At 40.2% G+C, this 15,539-nt stretch overlaps 1 protein-coding gene across 3 annotated transcripts; it reads right to left on the reverse strand.

The window, feature by feature from the left end:
- Positions 1–2,338: 2,338 nt before the first annotated feature.
- Positions 2,339–15,529, reverse strand: LOC311498532 (uncharacterized protein). 3 transcript variants are annotated; one of them, XM_084559166.1, is made up of 25 exons: positions 15,350–15,529; positions 14,960–15,034; positions 14,775–14,860; positions 14,531–14,604; positions 14,177–14,265; positions 14,024–14,098; positions 13,841–13,934; positions 13,544–13,703; positions 12,979–13,118; positions 12,638–12,749; positions 12,170–12,287; positions 11,938–12,078; positions 11,530–11,643; positions 7,340–11,434; positions 6,938–7,147; positions 6,640–6,830; positions 6,253–6,390; positions 5,751–5,832; positions 5,263–5,461; positions 4,864–5,000; positions 4,320–4,604; positions 3,972–4,073; positions 3,521–3,841; positions 2,799–2,842; positions 2,339–2,534 (listed from the first exon to the last, which is right to left on the reverse strand). In XM_084559166.1, the coding sequence occupies exons 2-25, from the start codon at positions 14,996–14,998 to the stop codon at positions 2,531–2,533; spliced, it is 7,050 nt and encodes a 2,349-aa protein (XP_084415292.1). In that variant the 5' UTR covers positions 14,999–15,034; positions 15,350–15,529; the 3' UTR covers positions 2,339–2,530. The 3 variants fall into 3 exon arrangements, with proteins under 3 accessions (XP_084415292.1, XP_084415291.1, XP_084415293.1); XM_084559165.1 differs by having other exon boundaries at positions 5,727–5,832; XM_084559167.1 differs by lacking the exon at positions 2,799–2,842 and having other exon boundaries at positions 5,727–5,832.
- Positions 15,530–15,539: the final 10 nt, after the last annotated feature.

Genomic DNA, 15,539 nt, shown 5'->3' on the forward strand with positions numbered 1-15,539 from the left:
GAGTTTGCGTGTTCTCCCTGTGTCTGCGTGGGTTCTTTCTCCCACTGTCCAAAGACAGGCTCGTTAGGTTCATTGGTGACTCTAACTTGGCTGTGCAAGAGGCACATTGTTATTTCAGTAATTTGTAGTATTTACAGTTATATCCATGATCCAATAATTTAGTTATAAAATACATATAACCATATACAGTCATGGACGAAAGTATTGGCACCCCTGGAACTTTTCCAGAAAATGCACCATTTCTCCCAGAAAAAGTGTTGAAATTACAAATGTTTTGGTATACACGTTTATTTCCTTTAAGTGCATTGGGACAACACAAAAAAGCAGAAGAAAAAAGCCAAATTTGACATAATTTTACACAAAACTCAAAAATTGACTGGACAAAATCATTGGCACCCTCAACTTAATATTTGGTTGCACACCCTTTGGACAAAATAACTGAAACCAATCGCTTCCTATAACCATCAACAAGTTTCTTACACCTCTCAACTGGAATTTTGGACCACTCTTCTTTTGCAAACTGTTCCAGGTCTCTCAGATTTGAAGGGTGCCTTCTCGCAACAGCAATTTTTAGATCTTTCCATAGGTGTTCTATGGGATTTAGATCCGGACTCATTGCTGGCCACTTCAGAATTCTCCTGCGCTTTGTCTCCAACCATTTCTGGGTGCTTTGTGAGGTGTGTTTTGGATCATTGTCCTGCTGGAACACCCATGACCTCTGATGCAGATCCAGCTTTCTGACACTAGGCCCTACATTACGGGCCGGAATGTTTTGATAGTCTCCAGATTTCATGATTCCTTGCACACAATCAATGCACCCAGTCCCAGAGGCAGCAAAACAACCCCAAAACATCTTTGAACCCCCACCGTATTTGACTGTAGGTACCGTGTTCTTTTCTTTGTAGGCCTCATTCGGTTTTCTGTAAACAGTAGAATGACGTGCTTTGCTAAAAAGCTCTACCTTAGTCTCATCTGTCCACAAAACATTGTCCCAGAAGGATTGAGGCTTACTCAGGTATGTTCTTGCAAACTGCAGTCTTGCTTTTTTATGCCTCTGTGTCAGAAGTGGGGTTCTCCTCGGTCTCCTGCCATAGCGCTTCATCTCATTCAGACGACGACGTATTGTTCGAGCTGACACCGTTGCACCCTGAGTTCTTCTGCAAGACAGCCTGAATTTGTGTGGAAGTTGACTGAGGTTGTTTATCCACCATTCGAACAATCCTGCGTTGCATTCTTGCATCAATTTTTCTCTTTCGTCCACGTCCAGGGAGATTTGCCACAGTTCCATGGGTTAAAAACTTCTTGATTATATTGCGCACAGTTGACAAAGGAACTTTAAGATCTCTGGAGATTGACTTGTAACCTTGAGATTGTTGATATTTTTCCACAATTTTGCTTCTTAAGTCCTCAGACAATTCTTGGCTCTTCTTTCTCTTCTCCATGCTTGGTGTGGCATACACAGGCAAACAACACAAAGGTTGAGTCAACTTTTATACATTCCAACTGGCTTCAGTTTTGATTTCTATATTGCCAGCACCTGTTACTTGCCACAGGTGAGTTTAAATGAGGATCACATGCTTGAAATGAAATTATTTACCCACAGTTTTAATAGGGTGCAGTTTTAATCTCCAGTTTAGTGGTGCTGTGACCGATATGTCAGCTCTGAACCCCACCTCCCAAACAGTGACTAACAGACAACCCGGTGAAGAGCACCCTGCTTAATGCAGCAGTCATGTCACTCAACTCAGGGTTGTTTTCCCTTATTTTATAATGTGAGACTAAAAAGACAATATGAAAACAGAACATGTGATTAAATGGATGATTTAAACTGACTTGGTGTGCTCCAGATGACCTCCAAGCAGGCAACCGAATTCCTCATCCTTGGTTTCAGTATAATGAATGTTTTGTTAGACATATACATGAAATGACTTTATAACAATATCTAGTGTTCTGCTCTTTGAATGTGGTAAAACTACCAGAAGGCCTTGATTTGGGAGGACAAGTCTCTTCCATATTTTCTGTTCACCAGGATGCAAGGAACATTCTTACTGTTGCCACGAATGTGTACTTTGTCTGCAACAATGTTCAGGTGGTGGTAGGTATCAAAGTAACCTCCACATAAATGCCAGGACCCAGGTTTCCAAGAAACATTGTAATGAGGATGCCAAGAGACCTTGCCTCGGTTCAAAAACCAAACCTTCACCATCAGTGTAGTAATGATTTGATGCATAAAGACCTTTGTGGAACAGTACAGAGTTAATTATCCTGATGGCCTGACAAGATGTGTGCTAAAATGGCAACCTGGTTCAACAAGAAGTCTTTGTCGCAATGTAATTAAAATCTTTTATTGACAGACATGTAAATAAAATACAGAATAAAATGATAAAAGATAAAGAAAGATGGAGATAAAAATTAAGTTGTTTGTGTGCAGGAAGGATGGAACGTAGCATCAAAAGGGGGAGAGAAGTAGCATCGAGCATCAATGATAGTCCACACTGCGAAAAAAGGCCTCAGATTTTCATCCTTCTGATCATCTGCGTGTGAGAAAAAACAAAAAAACAAAACAACAAAAGAGATTAAACCAAAGCTCACATTTCAACAACACAACATGAAGACAACATTTAATAAAAAAATGCAGCATTGTGTAGTTGGTGTTTCAAGTGAGAGAAAAGACACCCACACCCATTAAGTGAATGTGTGATAAACACACTGAGTCATTACTAGGATTATGAGAACCCCCAGCCAGCCTTTAATGAGTGTAGACAAACCCCCATAAAATTAATCACTATAACAGTGACCTGTTCAGAAATCCAGGAAGGTTTTCTTCATTTATAGACACATGCTGCAGGAAACAGAGTTCAAATTCTGCAGTTACTTAAATGTAATGACCAAACACATACTTCAGTTGTTTCAGTAGTTAGATCAATAATGAGGAACACAAACTAAATGGTCCAGAAATACAAAAGGTTAAAAACTGTGATGCTGTTATAATCAGACGGATCGTTTGAATTTTGTAGGGAAGTAACATGATGAACATGTCTGCTCACAACTAAGGGTGATAATGATATAAATAAATTAGATTGTACCACTTTCCAACCACATTTCCAATAACTACCAGTTTAAAGTTAATTTTAATATTTTACTGTTCAAATTTAAAGCACTTATTGATTAAATCACTTTATTACTGACTTACTGTTCCCCCATAAACCAAAGCAGTCCTTTAAGCTGTTCTTAAGTTCTAGCTTAAGATCAGACTTTTGCAATTAGGGGTCACGAGGTCTAGCAGTCCCTGTCTGAACAACTGATGCTTTCAGTCAAACAAGTAAAACCTGTTAAATCACATTTTATGTCATTTATTTAATACAATGTATTTGCTGTTGTACTTCAATTAGGAAGATGAGCTCACGTTTACTATTAAACAATAAGCAGGATGGTGACATAGGGAGAAACCCCAAAGGCTACAATAAAATGATTATTTTTAAAGTGTCCTATAAAACCCTGCGTTTGTCTGTAAGTTTACCTTGCGAGCACTTGCTGTCAGTCCAGGAGACTTTGCAGACCTGCTGGTGGCTTGAGGAGACTTCCTCAGTCCTTTAGCCGACACCTGCGGTGACTTAAAGCTGCTAGGTCTGCCAGCTCGTGCCATTGCAGCACGAGAATTTCCCGGAGGCTTGTTTTCCTGGCACTTGCGTGCACTTGTGTGAGCAGGCGATTTCTTTGTACTTTTGCCTGGAGATTTCCGGGTGGAACTCCGTAGCTTGTTCAGCCTTTTGTGCAGGAAGCTGTCCTTGTTATTGGGGGTATTTTCAATAGTGAATGACATAGACTGCTTCTGTCCAGCCTGAGAACAACACAAGTCAAACTGTTAGAAAACTATTCCAAACATACTCCCAACTGAATCCATAAAAACACAAACAACTATTTTGTAGCAAAACCAACCAAGCAGTATATTTGAGATATAACATACTTACTGGAGTACGGGTAGGCTGAATTTGAGAGCTGGAGGGTCTATTGTTCACGTTCTTGTTTTTGGGAGTGAGTGGTCGAGGGAAGCAACTGGCTCTTATCTTACTCTTCAGATTGACAGAAAGAAAAACATGAAAATTAAAAATAGATTCAGGTTAAATTTCTTTTCAGACCAAAAGACCAAAGAATAAGCCAAAGAGTAAGCTCTCAAATTACCAGTGAAATAAGTAGCCATGTAGCTATTACCGGTTTCAGAATGATAGCCAGAAAAATGCATCATTCTTTTATGTCCTTTTGCCAAACATTTGGTTTGATTCAAAACTATATTGCTTGACAAACTACTGCAAACCAACCTCAGGTGAAGTCTGATGAACAGACAGTGCAGATGTAGATTGCTTCAACCCTTTTGGGCTTCTCAGCTGAGAGGAGCTGACCGTTCTGGATGGCAGTTGGCCTGGCATCAAGGACAGGCGATGAGAACGAGCACCGGCTGCTTGTCCCAACATGAGGGAATGGCGGTGAGAGACGAGGGAGTCTTGCAGCTGACCTGGCATCATGGATGCCCGACGGACAGTGTCAGATGGGTCACCTGTGCGAAGTTCTTCATCTGTGAATGCGAATGCGCTGCTACAACCGGTCTAAAGGTATAGACAAAGAAGGGATTTTAAGAAACTAGTGTGACAAGGACAGATACTGCAAAGTAATGTAACACTGAAACCATGTTTTAGAGCTGCAGGCAACATTTCGGCCCTAGATACCTTTGGCCAACATACTAAATAAAATCCCTCCTTTCTGATGTGAAGCCACAATAATATCTTATACTTTAGGTTTCTGAACTCATATATGTACAACAGTATGTCTGTTGGGGTGAGGGTGAGTTCAGGCCTCCTCCTTTACCTCAGACTCCACAGGATAGCTGCTCTTTAAATGAGGAAGGCAGGCCCTGTTTCTGCTCTGGAGCTCAGCAATCCTCATCCAATCATCAGGTGCACCGTCTGGCTCGTTCTCTGCTCCCACACAGAATGTCCTGGTAGCTAAAGTCAAACAAGTGTAGAGAAAACAAAGACACAAATACAAGACAAATGTCAATTCTTTACTACAATATCTATCCATCTATGATCAATAACCAATTAGTACTGCTGTCCAATAAGTGCTCCATGGTCATGCATCATGGTACACAGAGTATAAAGTCACATAAGAAAAATGTCTCTAATAACAAACCATGAACAAAAATTGCATTGCTCTGCAGTATGCTGCCATCCTTTTCACTTATACTTAATCCAGGTATTTGCTTACCCTGTGAATGGAGTGTGCTCCGTCTCAATCCTGGTAGCCCTGCGAGTTGGTCGCTGGGACCGCTGGACATCCTGGCAGGTGTGTCAAACAGCGCCACAGACACAGGTTGTGCAGAATGGGCACTGGAGAGGTTTGGTTGGGAGCGAGCTGTTGCCAGGCTGTAGAAAGTCTCATCACCTTCGTTGCAGCCGGGGGTTTTCTAGAAGTTGGAATTAAAAAGTTACTATGAGCAGTGCTCCCAACAACAACAAGGGCAACAATGTCCTCATTAGACGAAAAAAGTATTAGAAAAATTAAGAAAGTGGTTTTAAAAAAAGCAATAAACATGCATAGAAAATCCTGAAACATCTGCATAATGAATATTTTTGGGGAACCACTGTGATTTTTCAGATGTAAAAGCCTCAAGAGGGTGTCAATGTGAACATGCAAAACATGTAACAAATGTGCAGGTGAGTTTCCTTCACCTTAGTCATAGTGATGTTTATAACCTGTGTGGTCCTGCGGCGTTTGACAGATGAAGTTGGATTTTTCCGCACTGAATCAAATTCCATATTATGCTCTGTAATGGTCCTGGGAGATTAAAGAGAAAATGGATTTCAAGTATTGATGTATTGAAAATCCACTTTTCAAGAACCTAAGCATGAACAGACAATTGCTAGATTGTGACAATAAAAAGTAGACAATTACAGCTGCATTGGCTGTCATGATATCTTCAAGAAGCAACAAACATGTCAAACTCATGACTAGTTACTTGTAATATAATAAGATGTAGGCTAATCAAAACAGTTCAGCTGTTTGTGCTTCACAAAAAATGACTGAACTGATTTTTAATCAGCAAAATGTTTTAAACATGTGAGGGCAATAATGAATGAGTTACTGTTGGCAATTCAAAGATATGCAAAAGAAAATGCCTGTAGGGAGACAAACAATTTTGCTTCACTCATAAGACGGAAACTTATATCAAACACCGTAACTGTCACAAGTACATACCTGTTGGTCTGTCTGGTGTTTATAGGTGTAAAATACAAAGTCTCCAGTGATTCTGCCTGTAGACCCCGACGTTTGGCTGCCAAGCGTTCTGAACTGCGGACAAGTGGGGTGCTTGATTCATCAGGCGCTGAAAGTTTCCTGCCAAAGTAAAATAATGCATTTCATACCTTCAATCAAAGCTTACCGACCTGTGATCAGATCACCTAAGACATATCAATTCCAGGTGTGAACACGGCCAACATGCTCTTGAGCGATTGTCTGCCAATGTACCCAATTATCACAGTTCGTATAAGACATTTTATCACAATCATAATCCCCAGCTTTTCAGAAAGCTTTGCAGTGAGACAATAAATACTGCCCGCGTGGTGCCCATAACTCAGCAATTACCTTGTGCTGTTCAGAGAGTCTTCCAGAGAACTTTGGTCCAGGCTGTCAGAGCTCATTGTCCTCTTCACGGAGGCTTTAGTGTAAATACTTGAGCGTGTGTTGGGAACCTCAAAGTAACAAGACCCCGCTGTGCTGCCTCCATTGCCATGAATCTTATTCTGCACTCGCAGGCTTTCGTCAGCACAAGCCAGCTAAACATATGACACAATAGGGTGACAAAAAAAAAAAAAAAAGAGATGTACTTAATTATTTTAAATTAACTTAAGAGACAGTTCATGCTCTAAAATACAATACCAACCTGTGCCTCCAAACTAGCCACTCGGTTTGAAAGTTTCTTCTCATTGGCTAGGACCTTGTCCAAATCAAACTGGAGTATCTTTTTGTCCATGTTAATGTCCCTAATTTCACGCTCTTTTGCTTCTAAGGACTGTTTGAGTTCATCCACCTCCTCTTGGCTTTTCTGGAGAAGTTCCTTCTTGCTGTTGTAATGGCTTGCAGCCTTCTCCATCTGTGGCATTGTGATAATAAAACACATTTCTGCACATTAAATTCAGTCCAGAGAACAAATATGATACCAATCAACCATGAACGTGCATGAAATTGTGGTGCAACAGTAAAACTACAAGTTATTGGCCATTAGTAAGGAGTAGAAAGGACTGATCTAAGTGTGACATTTTATTGCTTTTGTGGTCACACCCACCTGAATCTTGTAGTGTTCTGCAGCCTCCGATTTGGCTGAAAGCCGTTCCTGCAGGTCTCTGTTGAGAAGCTCAATTTCCTTGGATTTCTCCATTTCTTTCAACAGTTTATCATTCTCAGTTTTCAGCATTTCCAGCTCCTGCTGCAGTATGGTTTCTAGTTTACAAGAGACTTTGTTCTCTTTCTCTAAGGCCTGATGTGCCTTGGCAAGTCTTTCCTTCTCAAAGACAATGGTTTCAACTCGTTTCTCCAGTGTGAGTGTTGTAATCTTGAACTCCTTCAATTCCTCTTTGAGTCTGAGGTTTTCAGCTTTTGTCTCTTTAAGATGGTTAAGGTCCGCATTTACTGACTCAAGTTGCTGCTGGAGGTGGTGTATCTGTTGATCAGACTCCTCTTGAATTTCATGCAACTTCTGCGTTTTAGACACAAGTTCCAGAGAAATGGTCTCCATTTCCCCCTTCAGATTCTGGATTTGAAGTTGAAGAACATCTGTTTGTTTTGCTTCATCCTCCATCTCAGCCAGAATTTTTTCCCTGGCTTCAGCTTCCTCCTTTGCTTTTTGTACGAAGTTAGCTTGTGCAATGACTTTGGCCCTAAGCAGGCTGAGATTTTGGTCTCTGTCAGCTAAGAGTGTCTTGACTCCCGACAACTCTGTCTGGAGGGTCTGAAGCTTCTCTTCAGCTTTCAGAAGGAGGCTTTCTTTCTCACGCTGAGATTCTTTTAGATTTTGAATCTCTTCCTCCTGAGAGTTGATCTGTTTCTGTAGACTCTCCACTTGTTGGACTTTCTCCTGTAGTTTGTGGAGTACCTCCCTCTGCTGAGCATTTTCTTGGCATTGATGGGACAGCAGGTATTCCTTGGATTGCATATCTTGATCAGCCTTCCTCAGTGAGGAGCCAAGAGTCTCCACTTGTTTCTTTAAACTTTGGATCTCTTGATGTAGCACACCTGACTGCTCTAAGCTGTCGGTCTTCAGCAGTACCACCTGTTCTTCTTTAGTCTGGATCTCATTTTTCATCCTCCGTACTTCTTCCTCAGATGCAGATAGTTGTTGCTGCAGAAGCTCCTTTTCAAGAGCACCATCTTGCTCCTGTTTGTTAAGCATAGCAAGGTGAGTCTGAACATTTTCCTCAGCTGTCTTGAGAGCGTCACCCATAAGATCTAGTTGGTTTTTCAGACTTTTGATCTCGTGCTGTAGCATGTCAGTGTGCGTGGAGCTCTCCTTTTTTAGTGTGACCAGTTGTTCCTCTTTGGCCTGGATCTCTTCCCTAAGCCTTCTTGTCTCCTCTTCAGACATTTTCTTCATGTTTTGAAGTGTTTCCTTTCCCTGAGAAATCTCCTCCTCCCTTTGAGCCAACAGGTTTTCTTTAGCCTGAACCTGCTCTGTTGCAGTTTTCAGCGAATCATTAAAATGCTGTCCTTGATCTCTGAGAGTTTGGATTTCATTCTGCAGGACCTCGGACTCCTTGGAGCTCTCAACTTTTAACATGTCTACCTCATCCTGTTTAGTCTGGATCTCTTGCCTCAGCTTATTCAACTCATTCTCAAGAACTGCACTGTGATTTCTAAGTTCTTCAATCTGCAAATTGCTTTCCTCCTTGTGCTTAGCCATCAGATCTTCTTTGGCTTGACTCTCCTCCTTGGCTGTCTCAAGAGAATTACTCATACTTTTTATTTGTTGATTCAGACTGTCAATCTCCTGCTGTAGCTCTTCAGCGTGTGTAGACGACTCCGTCTTGAGCTGAACCAGCTGTTCCTCCTTACTATGAATCTCCATAGTTAGCCTCTTCACCTCAGCTTCAGATGCTACCATCTGGATCTGGAGTGCCTCCATATGCTGAGTGCTCTGTAGCTGCTGTTCTGCTAACAGATTTTCCTTGGACTGCAAATTCTCCTCAGCAGACCTCAGCGAGGAACTCAAACATTCCACCTGTTTATTTAATTCTTCCATCTCTTGGTGTAGTCGTTCTGCCTGCTCTGAACTTTGATTTTTCAACATGTTCCTCTGTTCCTCTTTAGTCTGGATCTCTTCCACCATGCTCTTTATCATCTCTTCAGATGCAGATAGTTGTTGCTGCAGAAGCTCCTTTTCAAGAGCACCATCTTGCTCCTGTTTGTTAAGCATAGCAAAGTGAGTCTGAACATTTTCCTCAGCTGTCTTGAGAGCGTCACCCATAAGATCTAGTTGGTTTTTCAGACTTTTGATCTCACACTGTAGCATGTCAGTGTGTGTGGAGCTCTCCTTTTTTAGTGTGACCAGTTGTTCCTCTTTGGCCTGGATCTCTTCCCTAAGCTTTCCGCTCTCCTCTTCAGATGTTGTCTTCATGTTCTGAAGCGTTTCCTTTTCCTGTGATATTTCGTTCGCCTTTTGAGCCAACAGGTTTTCTTTAGCCTGAACCTGCTCTGTTGCAGTCTCCAGCGATTCATTCAAACTCTGTACTTGACCTCTGAGAGTTTGGATTTCATTCTGCAGGACCTCGGACTCCTTGGAGCTCTCAACTTTTAACATGTCTACCTCATCCTGTTTAGTCTGGATCTCTTGCCTCAGCTGATTCAACTCATTCTCAAGAACTGCACTGTGATTTCTAAATTCTTCAATCTGCAAATTGCTTTCCTCCTTGTGCTTAGCCATCAGATCTTCTTTGGCTTGACTCTGCTCCTTGGCTGTCTCAAGAGAATTGCTCATACTTTTTATTTGTTGATTCAGACTGTCAATCTCCTGCTGTAGCTCTTCAGCGTGTGTGGACGTCTCAGTCTTGAGCTGAACCAGCTGTTCCTCCTTAGTATGAATCTCCATAGTTAGCCTCTTCACCTCAGCTTCAGATGCTACCATCTGGATCTGGAGTGCCTCCATATGCCGAGTGCTCTGTAGTTGCTGTTCTGCTAACAGATTTTCCTTGGACTGCAAATTCTCCTCAGCAGACCTCAGCGAGGAACTCAAACATTCCACCTGTTTATTTAATTCTTCCATCTCTTGGTGTAGTTTTTCTTCCTGCTCTGAACTTTGATTTTTCAACAAGTTCAACTGTTCCTCTTTAGTCTGGATCTCCTCCTTCATGCTCTTCACCATTTCTTCAGAAGCAGATAGTTGTTGTTGCAGAAGGTCTTTCTGGTAAGCACTGTCCTGCTGCTGTTGTGTAAGCATAACCTGTTGAGTCAGAACCTGTTCCTCAGCCTTTCTAAGAGAATCACTCAGACTTTCCACTTGGCCGTTTAAATCTTTAATCTCTTGCTCGAGAGATTCAGACTGTTGAGAGCAGACGTTCTTTAGCATAAGAAGCTGCTCATTTTTTACCTGCATTTCTGCATTTAAATTCTTTATCTCCTCTTCACGGGCTGAAATCTGTTGTTGAAGTACATCCCTTTGTTGCATATTCTCATGTTGACTTTTTGCTAGTAGGTCCTGCTTAATTTGAATTTCATGCTTAGCCTGCTTGAGAGATGAGCCAAGGTCTTCCACATGGGCTGTTATGGTCTGGATTTTATTATGAAGAATTTCTTGCTCATTCGACTTCTCCAGAAGTAACTTGGCAAGCTCTTCATCTTTGGCTTGAATTTGATCTTTGCTTTTTTTAGTTTCATCTGTAAGAATGTCAACTTCTTCTTTAAGGCCAATAATTTGTTGCTCTTTCTCAGTTAACAGAGAAGTAGCAACAGATAATCGTGTCTCAAGATCCTTCACACTTTCTTCAGTTTGATGTAGAAGGTCTTCCTTCTCTTTCTTTATCTCCTTTAGTTTTTCAATTTCTTGTTCACAAGCAGCAATATGTTGCTGTAGTCTGGTTATTTGCTCAGTTTTCTGCTGCTCAACTATCTGAAGTTTAAGGTTAAGCTCCTGGATCTCTTGCTGTAAAATGGTTCTCTGTTCAGTTATCTCCTTTTGCAACTTCTCCAAAAGTTCATCCTTGACTTGAATCATTTCTTCAGCTTGGCGCTTCTGTTGCTCCAGGAGCTCTTTATGTTGAGAAATTTCATGTTGGCATTCAGTAAGCTGCTGAGTTTTAGCCTGAATTTCCACCTCAGCCTTTTTCAGGAAACATGATGTGCTCTCCAATTCATTCCTCAAACCACTGATTTCATTTTCCAACATTTCTCTCTGGAAATTTAAGAACATATTTTTTCTCATTAACCATCAGAAAATAGATTATACATGGGGAAATGCATCTTTTTGCATAGAATTATGCACTTTACCTCCATCACAGGCCCCATATTCTCTCCTACTTCTTCTGTTGCAGCTTTGTTAATTTCATCCTCCAAACAGGAAATCTTTCCTTGGAGGATCTGAATTTGTTCAGCCAGGATCTCCTGAGAAAAAAAAAAGAGGTATAATACATTAAGCTAGAGAACCCAAAACTCAATCAGAGAAGTACCATGATTATTTACAATTAGCTTTTCTTTCCAATTCTTACATTTCTGACATTATGTTTCTACTTCCTTCAGAAGTCCCACTAATAGCTATCATACTAAATGTTAAGGGATGTTTGAGAAGATCAATGATGTGTTTACATGACAAAACATGAAAATGTAATAAGCATAGATATGCTTAGAATAAATCATAAACAGTTGTCTCACAATTGCTGTCGTGAATCTACAGTCTACCTTTTGAGCAGTTGCTTGGTTGAGCTGTTCATGTAGGTAGCTTTCTTTGCTTCTCCACTCCTCCTGAGCAGATGCTTGGGTTTCAGTCAATCTGCCAACTTCTGCCTCAAAAATGGCCAACTGTGAACATGCTGCTCTCATCTGGGGGAAAAAATCAAAACAAACACTTTACAATCTGTTAAAAGTGAGAGTTTTGATCTCAACATTGACAAATGTTGAGACATTTTATTACCTGAGAAGAAAGTGTGCCATTTTCTTCTGCCAGCTCATCCACTTGTCGCTCCATAACTGAAGTGGTACTCTTCAGATCCTTATTTTGCTTTAACATCTCATTAAGACGCATTTGTAACCTAATGGAAAAAAAATATCGTACAACTAAATTTTTCCAGTTTAGACTTATACACCAAATAATAATAATTAGAATGTATCATTCTGTATTTTATATGGTAGCTACCTTTGCCATTACTTCCAAAAGCGAAAAGCTTGAGTTTACTAGATCAGTCTGTCCTCTTTTAATTTTAAGTTGTCAAGGACTTTAGCCTTTAGAGGTTAACATACCCTGATACATGATCCGCCACATCTGGTAAAACTTAATTAAGTGGTCCAGGAATGGATTAATACATGGGGCATAGTGATTTTTACTTCTAAAGATAAAGAAAACTTCAAAAAGATAAATTTAGCACTATTTTTGTATATTTACCTGTCATTCTTGGTCTCGAGCTCATTGATTTGTTGTCTGATAGCTTGCTCCTGATCTCCTTGCTCTTCTTTCAGCTTATCCAGGCGGTATTGTAACTGGTTAATATGAGACTCTGGAGAAAAAAATCATTTGCATAATTTGAAGAGAAGATGAAAACAAAACAGACATGAAAAGGCAAACAATATCATCACACATCTGTTAAACTACAGTTAGCACATTCAGCCACTCCAAGGCTGTTGAATATTAGCTATAAAAGATACACCAAAAACACAAAAAGTATTACCCATTGTTTTTATTGGCCTAAATGTTTTTATTCAGACGCAAATATTTAAATGTCTTACCCCTCTGTGCAATGAGCGTGACTTTGGTGGCCAACTCCCTCTCCAGCTCATCCCTGTAGTCTCTCTCCTTGATCATCTGCCGTTGCATTTTCCTTATCTGAAATTTGGGCGTGTTCATAATATCCTCCAGAGGAGATTTACTAAGAGAATAAAACCAGAACATGCAAGAAAAATTATAATCAAAAAGAATTATAGATTAGGAAAAATGGATAAGGACTGCCTTATGTATATGTGCATATGGAGCGAAAGAAATATCAATGTTCATATGAAGCCCAATTACAAGTTTTCGATATGTAATGCACAAACAAAGCTGCTTTCACTTATTGTCTTATGTTAAAACGGCTACATCCATGTTAAAACAAATGATCTGTGTGGTATTTTGAGGTAAAACTTTAAATATTTGTTTTGGGCACATGTATTGGTTTAAACCAAGTCACCTTTAATACAGAGGTTGAATAAATCAAATGACAGCACATGCATTATACTGTACATACATCATTACTAATGCTTAATGTTGATGAATATTTTAAGTAGTGTTGGTTTGAATTTAAATCCAGGTAGATACCTGACTGAGGAAGAGGCCACAGTCTGCATGTCCACAAACATAATTTTCTGTGTGCGGCGGAAGACAGGAGAATCATCATCCGAGAAGGAGGACACTGACGACACATTGGACGTAGAGGTAGTTGTTGATCGCTCAAATATGTCACGGGAGACCGGCAAATCTGAGGCACATGTAACAGTTTGCATGTAAAATCTGAACCAGAAAATTGGTGTTACACAGTTGCAGTAACTGCATGTGTGACTGAAATCTTAACACAAATGATGGAGAAATTGAAGATTTAGCAAATTTGTGACTTACATCTTCTTGTCAAGTGGGCAACAAGTCCATTGCTCAGATAAACACAGCCCTCACTCTCCATCACATAGGAACCAGTCAGGTTTGCCAGTTCTCGCTAACAGTGTGGGAACATTGACAAAAGATTAAATGGTCGTACAAAACATGATGAATGAAATTAGATGTACAGCAGTGGAAACTGGTTACCTCCACCTCGCAATCCAGCATGTTTAGTGTGCAGCGGTCATTCATCATATCATGGTACACCAACAACAAAAGCACCTGGTGATATCAGAAAAAAATGTTCAGAATATATCTTTGTTGACTATTGACTTTTATTATCATTTCTTGGACTTTTACCTTTGCAATTTCTACTGTTAGGTTGATGCCATCTCTTATGTTGTCCCAAGATAAAGAAGTGCCTTTGGCTGAACTAAATCTGCAATCCCCTAATAAACAAGACAAAAAGATAAGTTACTCCTCAAAACAACAATATGACTTGAATAGAAAACATGGCACCGGGTGTGTTTTATTAATGTACTGTTATCAGTGTTTGGCATCATTACAGGTACTCTGAGACCACACCCAACAGTACTGCACTGCTGTGCTCAGTCTTCTTGAAACCAGAAGACTTAATAGCATAAAGCTCGTACTACATTTGGAGAAAAAGAAAAAAAAAAACAAAAAACATCTCAATACAATTTTAAAACTCACTTTCCACAAAGTCTGAAATGAGTCTGAAACGATCGTCAATGGAGTCAGTGAGACGGGAGTTGGGTTCCTTTTTCCTGAGATGACACAAATTAAACAAAACTGAGGTTTACTACAATGAGTTCATATGTCTATATTTCCAAGAACCCACCAGCAGGGTTAAAAGCATGTTTAAAATACAGTCCACCAACCATTGACGTTGCATTGTTTACATAAGCCAACTACTTCTTCACATGCTCATACTTACAGCATATCAACAAGTCTCACTAAGACTGACCCATCTTGTAAATCCTCGATACTGATTTCTCTGTCGGACAGTTTCATGCTGTTGACCTATAAAATTATAGTTAGGGGGGAAATGCATCAGTAAAACAGGAATTGTAATTAACTTTACTGCAATATACTGTATAATTGCTGCAACTATTAACTTACCCAGCCAAGGAGAGCCTTAACACCCAAGTTAGTCGTCATCTTGGCTGACCCTTTTCCTCAAAAAGGGATTTCAACCTGGAAGAATCAAAACACAGTCTAGCTAAATGAAAGCGTGTGCAGCTAGCGTTAGCAAGCTAACGAATGAGCACAAACTAACTTGTTTTCAGTAAATACAACTACCCAACTAATGTTGACGACCAATATTCCTCACACTTTACATACCGTGAGCTACATTTGTTTTACCAAGGGTAGGTTGACATTGATGTTAACTCATGTTCGTTAGCTTACATTTAACTGTTGCGCTAACTAAGCTCTATCTTGGCAAATCTGAAGAAACAGTGATTCTAAAAATCCAACGGCATCATATGTTGCTTCCAAGCAGCGACTCACCTTAAAAGCCAACTACGTGGAATGTGCCACTCTGTAAAGTATTTATTTATTCTCTCAGGAAAAGCGCTGCCTCTCCGCCGTCTTTCATGGAGCTTGTGTGAATAAATCAAACAGTCACACGAACGCAAACAAAATTCAAAAAGAGTCGACGAGGATTGAACCAGCCAACCCGTTTTCACGTATCGACGCG

Source organism: Chelon labrosus, assembly GCF_963514085.1.
Source record: "Chelon labrosus genome assembly, chromosome: 13".
In the NCBI taxonomy this organism is placed as follows: domain Eukaryota; kingdom Metazoa; phylum Chordata; class Actinopteri; order Mugiliformes; family Mugilidae; genus Chelon; species Chelon labrosus.

What these genes read in the sequence shown, in the direction of transcription:
- LOC311498532 (XM_084559165.1), bottom strand. Translation starts at nt 14,998, where the DNA reads ATGACGACTAACTTGGGTGTTAAGGCTCTCCTTGGCTGG. An exon ending in GTGGCCTCTTCCTCAGTCAG is followed by an intron (nt 13,119 to 13,543) that starts GTATCTACCTGG and finishes TTATTCTCTTAG; the next exon opens with TAAATCTCCTCTGGAGGATA. An exon ending in CACGCTCATTGCACAGAGGG is followed by an intron (nt 12,750 to 12,978) that starts GTAAGACATTTA and finishes TTTTTTCTCCAG; the next exon opens with AGTCTCATATTAACCAGTTA.